At 48.7% G+C, this 21629-nt stretch overlaps 1 protein-coding gene across 13 annotated transcripts in view; it reads right to left on the bottom strand.

Moving 5' to 3' along the window:
* SNX29 (sorting nexin 29) overlaps positions 1–21629 on the bottom strand; it is a 587227-nt gene that overhangs the window by 224894 nt on the left and 340704 nt on the right. For 12 of the 13 annotated variants that reach the window (XM_055561377.1, XM_055561372.1, XM_055561371.1 and 9 more), the window contains one exon: positions 4406–4522. In XM_055561377.1, coding sequence (XP_055417352.1) covers positions 4406–4522 — 117 coding nt within the window. Of the gene's footprint in view, positions 1–4405; positions 4523–6533; positions 6856–21629 lie in introns of those variants that run through there. The other variant, XM_055561380.1, reaches the window with a different exon arrangement.

Below are 21629 nucleotides of genomic sequence, written 5' to 3'. Positions count from 1 at the left end.
GCTGAGAAATGGACCGAATGAATATACTGTGCTAGGGGAAAGGCTAAAAGTGCATGCCACCACCACGCACGTAGTAAATGGCTCTCATCAGACAGACAAGGGAGGGGACAGGTGGCAGGAAAACAAGCCAACAGGGCTGATGCTTCGAGTCAGGGAAGTGAGGCTGCAGACCTCCAGCCATACCAAGCGGTGCCGTCTTTTCTGCTTAAGCAGAGGCGATCAACTTAAACAGCACATGGGACGGGGAAACAGAGACCCACAGAGGCGGCAGGAAAGGGAGCAATCCAAGTGCAGTCACATAAAGTGAGACTGAATTTTCATCCCTGGTGGGAACAAACGTGCAGTTAATGAGCTGCTCTCCATGTGCTGTGACTGTAATTGACCGCCGCATCCTGCCATCTTACAAGACTCTGTCTCCATTTATTCCAAATAGGAGCTATTCTCCCAGAGAATTTTCAGGGCTGTAATCAAATCCTGCTAAAAAGGTTTTAAAAAAAAAAAAAAACAAAAACAAAAACTCCAGCGTTCATTCACATCTTATACCAGAGGAGGAGAGAATAATGAGTCGAGAGTCCTAAAAATACTTGCATTCAAAAAAATAAAAGGAAAAAATTCAACCCTTAATCCCAAACTCCTCCTTAAACGACTTACTTTAAAAGTCTATAGTATCATAAAAACCTACCACTGAGAAGACACTGTGTCTTTGTACCTATCTCTAAAAAAGCAATTACCATTTGGACTTCCCTGGCGGTCCAGTGGTTAAGACTTCTGACTCTCACTGCAGGGGTCACAGGTTCAGTCCCTGGTCAGGGAAGATCCCACAGGCCAACAGGTGCAACCAAAAGAAAAATTATTATTTGCTCCATGGAATTGTCCTCTGCTCTAAAACAGTGAAGTTCTCACCTAGCAAACACTTAACGGAGCACCTACTCTGTGTCAGGCACAGCCCTGGGCATGGAGATTCAGAGACGAAAACAGGGCCACCCCTCTCCGCCCCAGTGCCCACCAACAAGTGCCTTTACCAGCAGCATCTCGTGGAATCCCCAAAGCCACCCAATAGAAGAAGAAACCAGGGCTTCCAAACACAGCAGACCCCTCCCTGCCCTTGAATACTCTGGTGTCTGGGAGGAAGTCTAATCTGAGGGCAGCAGAGAGTGGCAATGGGAAGAGCCTCCCCCAACAGTGGCCCCTCAAGACGGGCGGGAGCATGCAGGCGTGCTAAGTTGCTTCAGTGGTATCCGACTCTTTGCGACCCTATGGACCACAGCCTCGGTAGGCTCCTCTGTCCATGGGGATTCTCCAGGCAAAAATACTGGAGTGCATTCCCATGCCCTCCTCCAGGGGATCTTCCCAGCCCAGGGATAGAACTCTCGTCTCATGTTTCCTGCATTGACAGCCGGGTTCTTTGCCACTAGCACCACGTGGGAAGGAAGAGTGGGCTCCAGAACCGAAAATGAGCTCACGGCTGCCTCCCTCCTTTGTCCAGGCTGCCTGGCTCTAGGCAGATGACCAGAGCAGGCCTCAGGCAAAATCGACAAGGTCAAGGGGCTTCCCTGGGCCAGTGTCAGAAAGGCCGGCTCTTCCCAACAGCCTGCAGGACCACTTACTCTGTCCTGACTGCTGGCCATCACAGCCTGCCCGCCGGAAAGGCTCTGATGACAGTTCGAGCTGCCTGTGGGTAAAGGATGTCACTGCCCTCATGGGCATCCAGACTGGAGGCCAAAGGGAGTGCGGCACGAGGAGAGAAGATGGGTCACTTATCAGGGGTCCAGGGAAACCTGGACTCCACCACTTACTACCTGACATTCACTCACTCATTCTATAAGTCAACTTACAGTCATTAAGTACCTACTGTGTGAATCACTGGAATTTAAAGGGAAAAAGACAGGGCACTTACCCTCAAAGAGGTGGTGGTGCCTCGAGACACTGATTAGTGAGAGAGAAACATAAAATTATAGTAAGAGGAGAGAAAGATACATACAAACATCACACTTGACAAGGAAAATCTGCCCTTGTCGGGTCTCCTGAGGAGGTGATTCTGATGGTGAGTGGCCTGGGCCCAGAGCCTTACTCCAGGCAGAAGGGATGGGAGAAAAGGCCCCACAGAGGGAGAAAGCAAAGGACCTGGAGCTGAAGAAGCCCAATGGGCTGGGGGCCCAGCACCATGCTGGAGCTTAATCATAAGTCCAGGGGGCCTGAACCCTCTGCATCTCAGCTGCCGTGCTTACTCAAGAGGAGGCTAATTTCATTTGATTCACAGGCTGGACTTCAAATGAGAGGGGACTTCTCTGGCAGTCCAGTGGCTAGGACTTTGCCTTCCAATGCAGGCGGTTCACTGGTCTGGTCAGGGAGCTAAGATCTCGCATGCCTCCCAGCCAAAAAAACAAAACAAAACAGAAGTGATACTGTAACAAATTCAATAAAGACTTAAAAAAATATATCAAATGAGATAAGGAAGGCAGAGAACCATGTGTGCCCAACACAATGTTGGAACTCCGACAACTGGGAGCTCCTGATGGGTACTGGCGCTCAGAAAGAGTTTTCCTGCAACAGGTAGAGGAGGACAGAAAAAGGTCCTCCCTTCTGATGGAGGACAAAAAGAAGATTCAGTGCCCCAGAATCTTGTAAGATGAGAACTCTGGATCTACATCCAGTCAAGCGAGCTCCATGAGCTGCCTGACAACCTTCCGGTCTAAGTGTGGGATTTCACAAGGATGTTATGTCAACTCTGTTTTAAAGATAAAAACAGAAAACAACTGTATATCCATCAATAGGGCCTGGTTAGACGAACTTTGGAATTGCCAGTTCAAAGGATTATGATGCAGCTCTTTAAAACAATGACGTAGACCTACATGCAAAGTATCGATAAAATAAAGTGACCTCTAAAGTGTATAGTTAGAAGGAAGACAAGTAATATACACAACAGTGAATAAAGCAGGCGACTAGTGATTAAACACGCAGGCACATGTACACCGCTTACTCAAGCCACGCTCATCTCTAGAAAGACAAACCCAAGACTGATCACTGTTATTGCCCCTGGGACAGAAAATAGATTTCTTTTTCACTGAATATACCCTTTTATGCTACTTGTCTGTTTAGCATGTATGTAACAAGGTTTGTCAAGAGTCCAAATTTTGATAATTTTCAATTGTTTAAAAAAGAAAAATCCAGTCTCTGACGGCACACAAACCCAGATCTGTCACTTCTCACTACAATTCAAAAAACTAAGAAAATTATGAGACAAGAAGAAGTTTGAACACTGATATTTGTTGGTATAAATGAATTATTGATAACAGAGGCTGACAATGATATTTGTTTCAATTATACTTGATTGCTCTGTTCTCTTGATTTTTATAGCTATATTCTGAAATGTCTAGAGATGAAATAATGCCTAATATTTGATTCAAAACAATACAGAAGGGGAAAGCAGGTGTTGGGAATCTGAAATAAGATTGACTGTGACTGACAATAGTTCAATCAAACAATGGTCACATCAAAGTGTATCACACACCCGCCGATCTTTGGGTGTTATTAACATCTGACATCATAAGAAAGTTTTAAAGCAAAGAAAAAGCTGTTATAAACATGCACAAAAGGACAAGATGCTCTCAGCAACGTGGTTTGCAGTAGCAAAATAATGGAAACAACCCCAATGTTTATGAACGCAAAACCATATTTAAACTAGTGCAGTATTTCTTTCAACAGAGAATTACAGAATTAACAAAGTGAACAAACTCGGTGGGGCGTTCTCAACCAGGGGTGATTCTGCCCCTGAGTGGACATCTGATAATGTCTGGGGATATATTTGGCTCCCGTGACTGGGGTGGCAAGGGGTTGCTACTGGACTCTAGTGAGTAGAAACTGGGGATGCTGCTACACATCTTATGATATACAGGATGGCCCCCGACAAAGAAGGAAATGGCTCAAAGTATCAAGAGGGCTGCAGTTTAAAATCCCTCTATTACAGTGGCCCCCAACCTTTAGACACCAGGGACTGGTTTCATGGAAGATAATTTTCCCATGGGCCGTCGGAGGGAGGGTGGTTTGGGGATAATTCTTGTAAGGAACACACAACCTAGATCCCTCTTGTGTGCAGCTCACAGTAGGGTTCCTACTCCTATGAGAACCTAATTCCGCCACTGATCTGACAGGAGGTGGAGCTCAGCTGCTCATGTGCTCAATGGGGAGTGGCTGTAACACAGATGAAGCTTCACTCACTTGCCCACCAACCACCTGCGTGGCTGGTACCTGGATGGGGGCACCATCTGAGTGGGGATACCCGGATGCTCTCCCTTTTAATCTCTGTACTTTTCCATGCCCTCGACATTGATGTAACAGAAGAGTTGCGGGCAGCAGAGGTGGTAGGCAGACAGTGTGAGCAGAAGGGCAAGGCTGGGGCACTCACCGGCCCCCGCAGGTCGATGAGCTCCTGCCGCATCTGGGAGACGAGGGCTTCCTTGGCCACCAGGGCCCGGTGCAGGCGCTCGTTGAACTCGATCAGCTCCCCGTGCATCTCCGCCACCTGCAACACACAAGCACCAGACGGTGAGGCTCAGGGGCAGACCCTCCCCACGGCCCATCCCGCCTTCTCTGAGCCCACCACTGGTCAGCTGGCACCGAGAGGTTGTTGAGCTGGAAACAATGAACACTGCTTCCTTACGGATCAGCTATGCAAATCCACCCATTTAAGCTGAATATGTTTTTGATTTGATGGAACTGAACACTGTAGTATCAATGGTCCCAGTTTATAGTCCAGAATATGACTATATCAGGTCATTTTTGGACCTGAGGCTTTTATTCTTAGGAAATGAACACTTGTCTAGCAAAGGCTTTCTTTCTCATCTGAGTTGTGCCTGTCAAGAATCCCCTGCTAATGGCACAAGTAGAATGGCTGACAACTTCTTTTCTTTCTTTTAAAAAAAAAAAAAAAGCCTTATTTGGCTGTAAAATTTATTTTTATTAAATTTATTTGGCTGTAACATGGCACCCCACTCCAGTACTCTTGCCTGGAAAATCCCATGGATGGAGGAGCCTAGTAGGTTGCAGTCCATGGGGTCGCTAAGAGTCGGACACGACTGAGCAACTTCACTTTCACTTTTCCCTTTCATGCATTGGAGAAGGAAATGGCAACCCACTCCAGTATTCTTGCCTGGAGAATCCCAGGGACGGGGGAGCCTGGTGGGCTGTGTCTCTGGGGTCACACAGAGTCGGACACGACTGAAGTGACTTAGCAGCAGCAGCAACATTTGTTTAGTTGTGGCATGTGGGGTCTTTGTTGGGGTGTGTGGGTTTTCTCTCTAGGTGTGGTGCACAGGCTTAGAAGCCCTGTACCAACTGGGATCCCAGTTCCCTGACCAGGGATCAAACTTGCATCCCTTGCACTGGAAGGTAGATTCTTAACCACTGGACCCCCAGGGAAGTCCCTGATGAACCATTTCTGTTCACTGAGGCTTTGGTTTTGAAAACCGAGACAACAGAATCAGAGCCTTGCTGAGGATGGCGATGGGGAGAGTGACAGACACGCCTGAGGCAGCACAGATGCCCAGTGGCCCCTGTTTGCTCTCTGCTGGGAAGACACCTGAGGTAGGTGGTATTACTCCCGCCACACAGACAGAGGAATAATGTCAGAGGAGTCTCAGGAGCAGGATGAAGGCCACACAGCTAAGGCTGACTCCGGAGTCCTGGCTCTTGGTCACTGGGCCACATGCCACAATCCTGCCCCTCCACTCAGGCCTGCAGAGAGCCTGCAGATTTATCCACATTTCAATACTCTCGGCTGATCCCAAATAAAAAATGGAGGTTGGGATAAGATAGCCTATGACTGGTGCACAGAATCAATAACAGATCTTTCCGCGTGTAACATACAAAGGGAACAAGGATATCCTGCATGGTCAAAGCATACAGTAATTCCTCTGATTGTAAGAGTGATCTTGGGACTTCCCTGGCAGTCCAGTGGTTAAAAGACCACACTTTCACTGCAGGGGATACACATTTGATCCCTGGTCAGAGAACTGAGATCCCACATTCCATGTGATACAGCCAAAAGAAGAAAAAAAGGATTTTTTTTTTTTTTTTTTTTAAGAAAAGTGATCTTATTGGGGCTTATAATCAAAATAAACTAATTTATTTAAAAAAATTTTTTAGAGAAATGTGAGGTATAATCTTGCCATGCTCATCAGAAACCATGAAAGATGACTCTGGCAAGTACCTTACAGAGAACACACCCCCGCCCGCCGCCCCCCCTCCGCCCCCGCCAAATGTAGAGGTCAAGCAGACCCCAGCCAGCCCCTGTCCCCCTGCCCCTCCCAAGAAATCACCCCTCCTATACCCAAGACCTTAGCCAGGGTCTTACTACATTCAGTATAATGTATAAATAGTGCCAGAACATTTATAAGTACTCTAGGTAAAATATAAAACATACTGTTAGAATGCAGAAGGGATGTAAGGAGAAGTTTTGTGGGCAAAAAAGAGATTAACCTAAATCTAGACGCTTCAGAAGGAATAAAGGGAAGCTGTCATTTTATTTTTCTGAATACAATATATATAAAAGGTAAAAGGCGCAGGGAGGAAATACAGAAGATACTGACATTAGTCACGGGATATTTTTTGTTTCCATTCTTTCTACTTTTCCTTACTTTTCAGTTTCTTATTAATGAGCATTCTTTCATTTATCAGAGAGAATAACCACTCAGGCTCTTTAAAAGAATTAAAAATTCTTCACGTGCAACTCAAGGAAGCAGCCAGGTGCAGTCAGCATGGAACTTCTCAGGCCCCCCTGCAATCCTGATGCTTCTGTTAACTTGCTCAGCGGCTCTTCACTCAGATGGGAATCCCTCTGTCTCCCAGGTGCCCACCCTATTCAAACCGGTGAGAAACACAAAGTGAAAAAGGCACAGCAGACACTGATGGCCACAGAATTAACTAACGGAGAATAAGTCACTGAGCCTTTGACCAAACTCTCGTGTCACACAGACCTAAAATCAATATTCCCCGGTTGCCTTATTTTCGTATAAAAAAGCTTAAGATGACCATCAGGCCTTTCACAAACAAATACAACATCACTAATAACACCTACTTGATTCCTCCACACACGCAGAAATCATACAAACCCTCCTCGAGCTTCCTTGGGGCTGAGAATCCATTTACCACACAGTAAGCAGGAAACAGATACAACTGCCAATTTCGCTGCTAAATACCTGCTAATATGCCCCCACAACATACAAGCTTTAAATAAATGTCACCATCATTTCCAAAGCAAAGTAGGGTTTTGCTTTGTGTTTGTGTTTTGTTTGGCAGTGGAAGCCAGGGTGTTAAAACAATTTTCCATAAATGCATAAAACATTGGAACATCCCAGCTGCAAGTGGTATTTATCACGAACTGTCAAAACCCTGGTTCTATTTTGCAGCCAGAGAGTAACTTGACCACATCAGACAAAGCTTTCATCTCACTAGAGAATGGGGGGGAGAAATCCTATGGAACCAAGGAGACAAAATTTGACAGTTTCCAGCAGTCATTAAAACAGCAATGCTCATTGTTACTAAGCTAAGCTCTGAAACACTGGATTTCTCCATTTCATATCCCCACAAACAGCTATTGATATAAACAGCTTTCATCTTACATAAACCACACTGAGCTTCCTATTCCTCAAATAACTCTTTCCAAACTATAGCATAACTAGAAATGAATTTGAGATTCAGAGCCAGCCTCAGAAGAGAAATGTGAAATCACAAATGGTTCTCATTATCACCAAAATAAAAGGCACAACCACTGCTTGTTGGAATTTCTATGAGGCTCTGAGGGCACTTACAGGTTGCATATGACCTTCCTTCCCTATTTCCAACAGCCACAGGGAATGAGAGAGAGAGAAATGTCCCCCAGTCCTTCTCCACCAAGGAGCAAGAGTGATCTTCCCAAAGCAACAGCTGATATTGTCACCTGCTGTTTAAAATCTTCAATGCTTCCCACTGCCCTAAAGATAAAAATCCATCTCCTTGCAGATCTGGCTTCAGCCTCTCTCCCTAACACCATCTCCTGCCCCTTCCTCTCGCGTTTTCTCCCCAAAGTCACTCGACCCAGAGGGTCTTCTATGTTGCATAAACATGCTGAGCTCTGGGAGCTCACCTTATGAACAAAGAGGAGAAAGACACAACCAGCAGAGGAAATGACAGGTGCGAAGGCCCAGAGGATGGCAGGAAAGCAGCCGAAAGAGGTGCTTTGAAAAGGCTCAGACCCTGATGCAAGGCAAGCCTTGGTTGGCTCACTTAACGCGTGCTCTTGCGCGAGTCACTTAACCTCTATGATCCTGAGGCCCGTCATCTACAAAACGGGGATTAAAAACCATGCTCACAGACTTCCCTGGTGGCCCACTGGTTAAGAATCTGCCTGCCGATGCAGGGGACAGGGGTTCAATCTCTGGTCTGGAAACAGTCCACATGCTGTTTGTTGGACAACTAAGTCAGTGAGGCACAGCTACTGAGTCCATACATACCCTAGAGGTTGTGAGCCGCAGCTAGCGACCCACGCACTGCGACTGCCGAAGCCCGCACGCTCTATCTAGAGCCCACAAGTGATCCACAAGAGAAGCCGCCACAATGAGAAGTCTGAGTGCCGCAATGAAGAGTAGCCCCTGCTCGCGGAAACTAGAGAAAGCCGGTAAGGAGCAATGAAGACCCAGGACAGCCAAAAAAATCAGTTCAGTTCAGTTGCTCAGTCATGTCAGACTCTTTGAGACCCCATGGACTGCAGCCAAAAATAAATAAATTAAAAAAAAAAAAACCACACTCATCTCAAGGGGCCGCAGTGTGGATGAAATGAGCTGCGGCCCTTAGCAGGCTCAATACTGTGTCCAAGCATGGCAAAGGCTCAGTGAATGTGAAGTGGTTGTATGGAGGGTGATCACATTAAAGGGACAAGAGAAAGGAAGAAAAGGACAAGCAGATTTCTGGAAGCCAAATGGAAAAGTAACAAGCCGTAACAAATGGCTCAGAGGGCTGTGGAGAGACACTCGCTGTCCCCTAAAGCGGGAGCATCATCCAGAGAACTGCTGACCACTCACCAGGCAATGTTCTCAGTGGTGAGGCACAGGGAAGTCATGGAGTTCACATCCTAGAAATCAGACAAACTGGACTAGCACTCAGGGAGAGAGGAGGACTTGGAAGGAAGACAGGGTATCAGGAAAGGCCTCGTCCAGAGAAAACACTCAGGAGTCACTTCTCTGATGGGCCTTGACTCATGCCAGGCAGCCTCCCACGGCTGATCCATGCCCTAAATCACAGTCAGGCACTCGCTGTGTTCTGGGACCAACGATGCTCAGGGCCGCCTTAAAAGTCAGCCGTGGGACTTGCCTTGTGGTCCAGTGATTAAGAATCCTCCTGCCAAGGCAAGGGGCATAGATTTGATTCCTGGTCCAGAGAGATTCCACATGACAAGGAACAACGAAGCCCATGAGCTGCAACCACTGAAGCCTGCAAGCCCTAGAGTCCCTGCCCCACAAGAGAAGCCCCTGCAGTGAGAAGCCACCACGACTAGAGAGCACTCCCCCACATGGTGCAACCAGAGAGAAGACCCTCTGCTTGGTGCGACTAGAGAGAAGCCTGTGCAGCAGCGAAGACCCAGCACAAAAATAAATGCATAAATAACACCATGCATGGCTCCCAAGCTGTGTCTGGAAGGTGCACAACTCATGAGCTAATAACGTGTGGCTGCTTATCAGTCATCATTTGTGTTTCGCCCTTTAGCCTTGAGAGAAGAGGGGAGAAAGATTGAAGAAGTTTAAGTCACAAGACTGTTTGGCAATACATGTCAAACTTTTAAAATCTCTCTCCTTGTGCTTAGCAAACCCCTGCTAGGGAGTATCCTGTGTGCTAGGGAGTAAACCTGTGCTCAAGCAGTTTAGCTCCAAATGGCTGGAGTCCACCTAAAAGCCCAACCACAGGGCCTAGTGAAATCTATCAGGTTCTGCTGCTATCCCCCACTTCCTGCTGCTTGGCAGACATCACTAGTCAATCAGGGCTTTCTTCCTCAAGAAGACACTCAGTCACCCCAAGCCAATCGATCAGAGTGCTGGCCTACAGGATGACACCTATTTAGTATTCCTGGCAGACAGGTTTGGGGGAAGGCATCAGAGAAGGCTGACGTCTGAGCTGTGCTAAAGATGATGCCTTTATAAGATGGTGACTTTATAAAGATGATGCCTTTATAAGATGCTTTTATAAGATGAAGCCTTTGGCGATTCAAGGGGCTGAGCAATCCCTTCCAGCTGGAGCATCAGGAAAGATGCTCTCTGAAAAAAAATGTGTCTGTGAAAAAGCTCTTAAGTCTGTAAAAATCCCAGAAATTATCATAATGACCTGCCAAATCATGAAAAGATTATAATTTTTTGAAAAATGCCTTTGGCATTTCCTTTCATATCACAATGTTCTATCTAATCACATTCAAGTAAATCTTGCTTCGCCCTTCCTCTGGCTATGGAATGAGACACGTCCTGATTAATTAGACCAAGATACCTGCAGTTTCCCAGGTGGCACTAGCGGTAAAGAAGCTGCCTGCCAATGCAGGAGATGTAAAGGACACAGGTTCGATCCCTCGGTTGGGAAGATCCCCTGGAGCAGGAAATGACAACCGACTCCAGTATTCTTGCCTAGAGAATCCCCATGGACAGCAGAGCCTGGTGGGCTGCAGTCCACAGGGTGGCAAAGAGTCGGAGAAGACTGAAGCGACTTGGCACATACGCACCCCCAAATTTTAACAGCAACTGACACTCTTCAGGTCACATTCCCAAACTCTCAGAGAACACTGACTTGATGCCTCACAATCTACCTCGATTTTATAAAATGCGCAGGCTGTGTGTGAGTCCCACTGCCAATGGCTGTGGGGAGAGACCTGGAACCTTCTGCTGTTGTGAGGATACCGCAACCGCCTTTGAGAGACAAAGCCCTCACCAGTGCCTACCAGTCTTCAAGGGTTTTGTTGTTGTTGTTGCTGTTTTTGATGTGGACCATTTTAAAGGCTTTACTGAACTTGTTACAATATTGCTTCTGTTTCATGTTTTGGCTTTTTGCCCAGGAGGCATGTGGGATCCTGGCTCCCCCACCAGGGATAGAACTTGCCCCTCCTGCATTGAAAGGTGAAGTCTGAATCACTGGACCACCAGGGAAGCCCCTTAACACCCCTGTGAACGCCAACTATACATCGGGCCTTTTCCGGGCATTAGATCACCCAGCTCGCGACTCTTGCCACCCTCCTGTGAGTGGCAGGGCTTCTTACACACGGGCCCTTGAGGCTCAGAGAGGTCAGGCTATGAGCCAAAGGCACCAGAGTCAGAGCCACGGCCTGTGTCCTCTGCCCTCCACCCTGGGGCACAGCCAGGAGCCGAGCCCTTCAGGGGTTAAGGAGATGAGCCAGTCCCACAGAGTAGACGGTAGCAGCCCCGTGTGGACCAGTGGCTCCCAAAGCAAGCTGACAGATGCTTGGAGGGCTTCTGACAAGTACAGATTTCTGGGTTTCACTCCCAGAAAGGCTGATTCAACACGGGGGAGTCCAGAGTAATACTTTTAAAAGACCCTAGTGACCGTGATGATCAATCAGACTTGGGAACCACTGGCAAAGACAAGGGGGGAAGAGAGTTCACACACACGGATGTGAACTGCGAGCTTTTCAAGTTCAGGATTTGTAGAATCAAGAGGTCATGGAAGCTCCTCCACTTGTCAGCTCTCGACTTCTGGATTCTCAAGGTGGTGAACAAAGCCACGGCCAGAGAAAAACCTCATCTAGCCTACCGGCCAATACCAGACAGCAGCAAGCGCCCCGGGCAGAGCGGTTCCTCCTGCGATGGTACAGGAGTTCTGCAACAGCGCTGCCTGAGGGCGCCGTGAGCGGCAGCTGGGCTGTCAGCTGTCTGCCACCCATCTGAGGCAAGCACAGAAATTCATAGTAAGCATTTCAAAACATTTGAAGCCATCTCATCTTGGTATGAAATCCAGGAATTCCACAGTTTTTCTAGTTTTGGGGGGTTTTGTTTTGGGTTGGTTTTTTTTCCCCGCATTTTACAAAAGTTCCAGTCTGTAATGAATTAGAAATTCTAAAAAAAAAAAAAAAAAAAACAAAAACAACAGGTTATTCGCAGATAGTTTCAGAAGCATCTATCTATATCACGTATGCCATCATTGAAACATCTTGCATTAATAATTATTAGAGACAACGACTAATAAAAGGATTTTTAAAAGTCAAAATATGACCATTTTTGGATAAAATTTGTAAAGAGAGTAGAAAGGAAAAATAAGAACCAATGTTATCCACATCTGTTGGTCTTCAGACGTATTTCCCTTGTTACAGTGTCAATGTAGGCTTGAAGACTAAGAAAATCACAAACGTTAACTGAACAACACACGTACAGACCTGGCCCAGGACACAGCCATCCTCAAAAAATTACAGTTGATGGCTCAGTAGTGAAGAACCCACCTACCAGTGCAGGAGACATGGGTTCCATCTCTGATCTGGGAAGATCCCACACTGCACGGAGCAACTGAGCCCGTGCGCCACAACCACAGAGCCTGCGCTCTCGAGCCGGGAGTCCGCACGCTGCAGCAACTGAAGCCTGTGTGCCTCGAGCCTGCGCTCCGCACCGAGAAGCCACTGCAACGAGAAGCCTGTGCACTGCAATGAGTAGCCCCCACTCAGCAACGCAGCCCCCACGCAGCAACGAAGACCCCACACAGCCAAAAATAAAAACCACACTTGCTATTGCCCTAAGACTGACAGTGAGTCTTGCCTACAGCCGCCTGATCATGTCCATTTCCCAGAGAAGGAAGGGTAAGGCTCAGGACCTGAGCAGCAAACCAAAAGGAAGGCGGGAGAAGGTAAGCACCCTGCTCAAGGCCACACAGGAAGCAAGCAGCAGAAAGAAGTGCAAGTGACAGTCGCTCAGTCGTGTCCGACTCTTGTGACCCTATGGGCCATAGCCTGCCAGGCTCCTCTGTCCACAGGATTCTCCAGGCAAGAATACTGGAGTGGGTTGCCATTCTCTTCTCCAAGGATCTTCCCAACCCAGGGATCGAACCCAGGTCTCCTGTGTTGGTAAGCAGATTCTTTACCAGCCAAGCCACCAGGGAAGCCCTAAGCAGCAGAACTGGTTTTCAAATTTCTGGGTCCGGGTTCTGAGGCAGGCTCTCTACCCTGCCCCCCTGCATACACTGTGACCAGGATGCTGAGCTGGCACCTCCAGATGCCAGAGGACCCGGAGGAGGTGAGGAACCTGGGTCGAGCATCACCACACACGTGCACAACCCTGGAAAAGGCACCGTCTCTGGGCGTGCCTGAGGCCTAGTCTGGCTTATCACAGACCAGTCTGCCCAACACCCCCGAGTCCCCGAGGAGACCCTGGCAGTACAGGAAGGGACACCCAGAGTGAACAAGAACCTGAGCAGAGGCAGCCCGACTGTGGGACTCAGGGTCCCAAAGAGGAACCCAGCAACTTGGCCAGCAGCCAAAATGAGACTTGTTTAACGTGGTCTTTGCTTCATACACAGGCACTGCAGAAACCAGCAAAGGAAATGCCAACCGGAGACGCTCCAGGGCCAGTGAGGGACACTTGGGGACGTGCGGCATCAACGAGCCATCCAAGTGAGGCCACCTCTGATCAGGCGTACAAAGAGGAGGGCTGTGGAGGTCAAACTCGGGTCCCATAGATCTGCTGTCAGGTGGCCTCTGACTCCTGGTATCGTTTCTACAAAAAGAGGGTCTCGTGCCCTGCAGTCCAGGTTGTCATGAGCAACAAAAACATGACCAGAGTATGGGCAGCACCTGGTGCCTGCCACAGGGTGTGATCCTGAATTCCTCCCAAGGAAGCGCATCCTCTGGCCAGCCAGTGTTCCAGGTACTTTACAGGAGCGTGTGCCATGGCCTGGGAGGTTGAGATTTATGTCCATTTTACAGATGAGGAAAGCAAGGCCCAGCAAGGTAAAGTGATGGTTCCAAGCCAGTTTGACTGAGGGGTGTGAAATGGACTATTTCCTGCCACACCAATAAACAAGGATGTCATAGCCATCTGTGATTCTGGCACTCTGAATGTGAATTTCTGAGCCCTGAGGGCACCCAGGAAGAACAATTCTGGGTACCAGACAGCCATCCGAAACTCCCTACAGCGAGCAGTGAGCAAGGAACTGAAGATGTGTAAAACCAAACAAAAGAGCCGAGATCCATATAAAACAAATGATTTCAGTGAGCCCCGACTCCTGCATCTTCCCATAGAAAGGCGCTAAATCCCTTAACTTGAAATATCTGATTTTCCTTAATTAACAATAACCTTCTGATGTTCAGACCACCTCCTCCTTATTACAAACTTCTATATAACCTGACTCCTCCCCCTCTCCTGCCCCCTCAGAGCAGTTCTCTCAGCATCACTTGAGATGCTGGATCCCAGGCCTAAAGTCCTAAACTTTCCACCAAATAAAACCTAACTCTCAACTTCTAGGTCGTGATTATTTTTAAAGTCGATGTGGACTTGGGGTCTTGCATCTCCAGAGTCTCCCCAGTTTTCCTGTGCTCTCCAGCCTGCCCTGTGCTCTGATTCTGCGGTAGGGCCGGCCCCAGAAAGGCAGGCAGGCTCATCCTGGTGAGGCAGAGCGCTGGGACCTCAGGACTGATCTTCCTGGACATCACACTGCCAAGCTACCAAGCGACAGGCTCACCGGAAGCTGGGGGAGGGCCAGCTCCATCCTCAAGTGCCACCCAGACAGCGCCACATGGGCTCCACCCGCAGAGCCACTGAGATAAGTTCATACTGAAGAGAGACTCCCTCCCTTCATCTCCTCTGTGTTCAGCAAGTTGAAATTGAGGAGCGGATGCTTAAAAATGTTTGCCTGGGATTATGGGTTCCTGAGGGAGAAGGAAACACTCAGAACACTCAGCACTAACAGATTATGGGACACCTCTGAGAACAGATGCTATGTACCTGGTGCAGCCCCACCGCGGGGCTGCAGCGTCCCCATCCTCAACACTGGCCCTGGCTTCCCCTGATGCCCAACCTTTCAGACAACACAGCAGGCAAGCCAGAGAAAGGTGGCACACAGAAGCAGCTGATAACCTGCCCAGGTAACACCTTCTCTTTCCTGCCTTCCACAAATAGCCCTTAAAGAGCAAAGGCAGGACAGACAGAAATGGAAATAATAAAAGGGCAGCCAACCCCTTCCTGGAGGTCGTTTGAGACAGATGAGCAAAACAGAGGGAAATAAAGCAAACACAAAACCTCTGAGTTCTAGCACTCTGCTGAAAGACATATTCTCATCAGAAGAACACAAGAGGCATCGCACAGCTATAGAGGTTTTTAAACAGGTTCCATCAACTTTCACACACCCTGGGACTTCCCTGACAGTCCAGTGGTTAGGACTCTGCAATTCCACTGCTGGAGGCATGGGTTCAATCCCTGGTTGGGGAACTAAGATCCTGAGTGATGCAGCCAAAAGAAAAAAAAATAAATGACACGGTCACCCATCCTGGGGAAGCATGACCAGAGGGGCTGCACAGCCTGGAATTTAAGCACAAACTCCAGAGCCCAGAGTCTTAGGATTAAAAACCACCCTCCTTCTTCCTAGCTGTGACTTTGGGCATATAGCTTACACCAGCCTTGGCCTGGAAACCCAAGTTCGATCCGTGGGTCGGGAAGATCCCCTGGAAAAGGGAATGGCAACCCACTCCAGTATTCTTTCCTGAAGAATTCTATGGACAGAGGAGCCTGGCGGGCTACAGTCCACGGGGTCATAAAAGGGTCTGACACAAAGCAGCACCAAGGACAGCACCCAGTGTCACTGGTCCCACAGAATCTACAGCCTCGGATCTTCAGATCTGTCCCCTCTGTCACCTCCGTCACCCCAGTCTTGGTTGAGAAGCCCCCCCATTTCCCACTGCTCTCTCCTCATCGGCCCCACACACAAGCTGACACTCAAATGGCCTCCCTATGACCCAAACTTGAACACATCCCTTCTCCGCTTAAAACCTCTCACTGATGCTGACAAAGAAAATGACCAGAGGTCTGCAATTTGTTTCCAAATGACACAAAGGTCGAGGCATGGAGTACGGTTGGCCTTGGGAACTGGAGCCACCTGAGATGATGTGATGCGTAGGGGTAGGGACATGACACTCTTCTGCCCATATTAAAATTCTTCCATAACCCAAAGTTTAAAAATTTCTTTCAATGGATTCCCACGAATTTCCCTGGCATGGTATACAAGGATGGGAATAGGGGGAAGGGAGGAAGGGGCGGGAAGAGATAGGGAAGGGAGGAAGGAAGTAGGACAAAATATTTCAAAGGAAAAACCGGCACTGAGCACATGAGATTACATGCTGCACCTCCACCTCCCTCCAGGCACATCTCCTGGAATCCTATCTACCCTTCAAAGACGAACTCACATCTCAGTTCTCCTTACTCCCCAGATCTTTTGACACATTTATCCATCTTCTCCATAAATGTATCCTCAAGAGTGTAGGAGCAGTTATGGTTTCATGAGCACTTACTTATTTTCTTGGGCTCCAAAATCACTGCAGATGGTGACTGCAGCCATGAAATTAAAAGACCCTTGCTCCTTGGAAGAAAAGCTATGACCAACCTAGACAGCATATTAAAAAGCAGAGACATCACTTTACCAGCAAAGGTCCACCTAGTCAAAGCTATGCTTTTTCCAGTAGTCAAGTATGGATGTGAGAGTTGGACCATAAAGAAAGCTGAGCACCAAGGAATTGATGCTTTTGCACTGTGGTGCTGGAGAAGACTCTTGAGAGTTCCTTGGACCACAAGGAGATCAAACCAGTCAATCCTAAAGGAAATCAGTCCCAAAAGTTCATTGGAAGAGTTGATGTTGAAGCTGAAGCTCCAATATTTTGGGCCACTTGATGCGAAGAGCCAATTCATTGGAAAAGCCCCTGATGCTGGGAAAGATTGAGGGCAGGAGGAGAAGGGGATGACAGAGGATGAGATGGTTGGATGGCATCACCGACTCAACAGATGTTCGTTTGAGCAAGTTCTGGGAGTTGGTGATGGACACGGAAGCCTGGCGTGCTGCAGTCCATGGGGTCGCAAAGATTCGGACACAACTGAGCGACTTAACTGAACTGAGCACTTACTCCATGTCAAATGCTCTCAGGGCCACACCAGCCACAGCCCCACAGGGGCACGTGGGCCTAACAAAGCTCCCACGTGGTCCCCAGAGCCACAGGCCCTTGTGCAGTGTGCAACCTGCAGAATCACACACAGAAGCCTTAGACATTTCACCAGATGCAAACCGCTGCTCCATTTTACAGGAGAGAAAACTGAGGCCCAGAGCAGCTGGACTATTTGCTCGTGGACCCACGGAGATGAGGGCACGCAGGGACACCTCAACCCACACTTATTTTGTTACACAAGCCCCACCCTCCACCCCGCCGCCAGGAGGAGATGTGGCCTGGTGGGGCAGCCTGTGCACACAGCAGCGCTACCCTGCTCCCCAGGCCTGTCCTGGGGCACAGGCTCTCATCCAACTCCACGTATCTTCCCGGGGACTGAGGCCAAACCACCGACAAAACCAGACACTTCCAGGGCTCATTTCTGCTGGATCAGTGAAGGGTAGGAGGCCACAGAAGGGGAGATGGTGAAAGTTCCTTTCTGTGAACACAGCAGATAATGTCGTTTACCTGGCATCACACAGTGGTTGTAATTATAACCCATCACCACGACAAAAGCACTGTGCTCTGCCAGGCTTGTGAAAATGGGTCAAGGATTACTTTGAAAGGCTCTGCTGGCCTCTCCTTTCAAAAGCACCTTTGTTACAGGCTTGCTCATGGAGGACAACTATTGGTTCCCAGGGATCATGGACTTGGAAGGCAGCTCAGCACTGGCCTCATCTACCTGTCCAGCACAGGGGGCTTTCTCCAGCCTTCTAGCGTTGAGTGGGGGAAGAAAGGGAGAGGCCATCGTCATCAAGAACACACACATGCTGAGCACACACCCTGGGACGGACCCAGTTCCCAGCACCGTCCCTCCGTGAGTTCATCCACAGGCAACCTTTGAGGCCCAGCCACAGCATTCTCTCTCCTTCAAAAATTCATCGGGGATTCCCTGGTGACTCAGTGTAAAGAATCCACCTGCTGATGCAGGAGACATGGGTTCGATCCCTGATCTAGGAAGATCCCACATGCCTTGGAGCAACTAAGCCCGAGCAGCACAACTATGGAGCCTGTGCTCTAGAGCCCGGGAGCTGCAACCGCTGTCCCCACGTGCTACAGCTACTGAAGCGAGCCCTAGAGCCCTTGCTCCACAACAAGAGAAGCCATCGCAATGAGAAACCTGTGCACTGCAACCAGAGAGCAGTCCCACTGCTCACAACTAGAGAAAAGGCCACACAGCAAAAAAAAAAAAAAAACACAGCACAGCCAAAAATATGTGTATGTTAGTCACTCAGTCGTGTCTGACTCTTTGTGACCCCATGGACTGTATAGCTTGCCGGACTTCTCTATCCATGGGATTTCCTAGGCAAGAATCCTGGAGCGGGTTGCCATTTCCTTCTCCAGAGGATCTTCCTGACCCAGAGGTTGAACCTGGGCCTCATGCATTGTAGGCAGATTCTTCACCATCTGAGATATCAGGGAAGACAGCCAAAAGTAAGTAAATAAAATTTTTTTAAAAAGAAATTCATCTTCAGTATCCAAAAATGCTCAAAAATTCATTGATTCAACAAATTTCTATTTTGCATTGACCAAGCCCTGTACATCTATCAAGTACTACAGACACAGTAGCAAATGAGAGAAATCTCTACCTTGGAGGGGGTCTCCATTCTAGCAGGAACACACCCCCACCAACCCCGACAAGGAGACAGACGTGCAAGGAGGTTCAGTTTTATTTGAGGATGACGAGTTAAGAGCTTGGGCTCTGAACCCTGAGTCCACGCTCACCGCCACCAAAAGGGCCTGCCTCTTGCCTCGGGGGTGGTTCATTTATAAAGCTCCTCCTGTCTGCAGTTACATCTGGAATGACTTCCTTCACCCATACAATCATTGGCTTGAGTGCCAGGTGCTGTCCTGGGTGCTGGACATCAGTGGTGACCCTCAGGGAGCTCCCAAGATGCTGATGGTTCCTATACAGCATGACCAATGTGCCAGCGGAACACACTGGGGTCCTGGGGGCATGACAGAAGGCGTTCAGTCTTGGGGGCTGGGGAGGAGTGGCCACGGGGGATGGATCCCAAAGACAGTACCCAATGTGAGGCTTGCGGGGTGGGAGGTCGGCCAGCAGGAGGCAGGAGAGCCAGTTCACACCCAGGCCCAGCTGCTCCTGGGTCCCAGCACTCGTGTGCACCTCCCTGGGCTGTGCTGTGCTCAGTCATGTTCGACTCTTTGTGACCCCATAGACCGTAGCCCATCAAGCTCCTCTGTCCGTAGAATTTTCTAGGTAAGAATACTAGAGTGGGTTGCTATTTCCTACCCAGTTCCCCCAGGCTCCTGGACTATAAAGTGGGGACCCACTGTGCTGGCGGGTGGGAGACCCTGATGGGACAAGAGCTGACCTCAGAGCCCAGGGCTGCCACACAGGCAGGGCAGCTTATTCCCATTTCTAAGAACCAGACACCAGACCTCAGAAGTTACATAATATCACGGACCTGCCACTCACTCTCCCATTCAGAGGTTTTCTCCAGAAAATATTTCACCCTCAAGGGTTGTTTTTACATTTACGGTGCAGGGTGCTCTGGAAAGCGCAGGATTTCATATAAAAATGTAAATCAAGAAATTCTGTGGCTCTTTGTCACGTTCTAACGTCTTCCAGGAGTCAGGGGAGGCCAGTGCATTTTTAATCACATTCCTTCGGAAGGAATACAAAGCACCCTCCTGATTTTTTAAACGGGGCTCAATAAATTACGTCCAAGTTTCCAAAGGAAGACAGTAAAGGAAAAACATTAAATTTTATGAGCACCAGAAAATGTTTTTCTCCCTGGATGGTCTCTTTCTCATACTGAACAGCACTGACTTAAAGCTGAGAGGAGCCCCTCCGGGTAGCGACCACCTAGCTTCTCCAGAATGAAGGACAGACTCATGGGAGCAGAGAACTGTGGGCACGGACGACTGGACAGAAGGACGAACGCGGCTCGGGTCCAGGTGGGCAGTGTGGACCCATGCTGGAGGATGAACCTGGAGCGCCTCCCAAGGTGACGGACACAGACTGCTCTCCAACACTTCCTTTGTCAAAGAAACAGAGTCCTTGCCGACAGCAAGTTAAACAGGTGATGTCTGGCCTAAAAAAATTGATCGCCCTCCCACTTGCAAAATGACTCAGCCCCCAAAACACCGGGGAGACACTGAGGTAGAAATCTCCTTATGCCGAGAAGCAAAACCCATCAGACCTGGGTTTGACAACACACTGAACGTTCTCCACCAGCCTCAGAGGCTCCTCTGGACGTGGCTGCAGAGAGACAACTTTGGCTCCAGGATGTAGCCCATCGGGCTGAAGCAGCTGAGGGCAGGCCGTGGAAGTTTCCCTCTGCTGTTACTCAGCCCCAGAGACTGTCACTCAGCTCTGGTTTTGAAGAAAGATCTGTCTGCTTCCTAGGTGCTCGTATTCCGAGCACCTGAGCTGGACTGTTCCAGTTGTGGGATGAGCAGCAGCAGCCAGGTCAGGAATGGCAGCTCCGAGTTCTTCCAGGAGGTCACCATCCTCGCATTGCTGGACAGACCCCCACACACACACGTCACGTCTCCACTAAATACCTGGGCGAATGGGCTGGGAGATGCTCTGGAGCTTTCTTCTTCAAAGTGAGATTTTTAAAAGCCTCCTTAGGGTATTTACATGAAAAAGGAGTGGAGATTTCTGAAAAGAGAAGCTGGCGGCCTCCTCTGGCTCCTGGACCAGTCTAGGGGCTCCAGAGGTGCAGTGGAGGAGTGTGAGGAGACAAAGGTGTACCCCTCGGAAGCAGGAGGGAGAGGGGAGAGGACTCTGGTCCTTTGCGACTGCTTCCATGTGCTGGAGCATGCCTCACCTGCAGCTGTCTCCTTCGGGACATTTTGGAAAGGCAGAAAGGTCAAATTGGTGGCTTAGGGAAAGGGAAGCTTTACTGGGTACTTTAAAAGATCGATATCTCACAGTTTTGGGAGCAATGTGGCGCTGAGACCTGAAGGGGGCTTTTGGACAGAAGACAAATCTAGACTTGCAACCCATAGTTAGGGAGATTGGGATGGACATGTACACCCCACTGTATTTAAAACAGATAACCAACAAGGACCTAGTGTATAGCATGGGGAATTCTGCTCATATTCTGTAATAACCTAAATAGGAAAAGAATTTGAGAAAGAATAGATGCTTCATAACTGAATCAGTGTGCTATACATCTGAAACTAACACAGCACTGATAACCAACCATACTCCAATATGACCAACTCAGTGGACATGAGTCTGAGCAAACTCCAGGAGACAGTGAAGGACAGGGAAACCTGGCGTGCTGCAGTCCATGGGGTCACAAAGAGTCGGACATGACTGAGCAACAGAACAACAACTCCAACATAAAATAAAAAATTTAAATGTGGCTTTAAAATAAGTAAGTAAACATAGATTTGTATCCCAGCTCCATTACCTACTAGCTGGGTGATCTTGAACAGGTGACATAACACATAAGCT

The sequence above is a fragment of the Bubalus kerabau genome, chromosome 23, assembly GCF_029407905.1.
Source record: "Bubalus kerabau isolate K-KA32 ecotype Philippines breed swamp buffalo chromosome 23, PCC_UOA_SB_1v2, whole genome shotgun sequence".
Classification (NCBI taxonomy): domain Eukaryota; kingdom Metazoa; phylum Chordata; class Mammalia; order Artiodactyla; family Bovidae; genus Bubalus; species Bubalus kerabau.
This window is presented reverse-complemented; position numbering and strand designations above follow the sequence as displayed.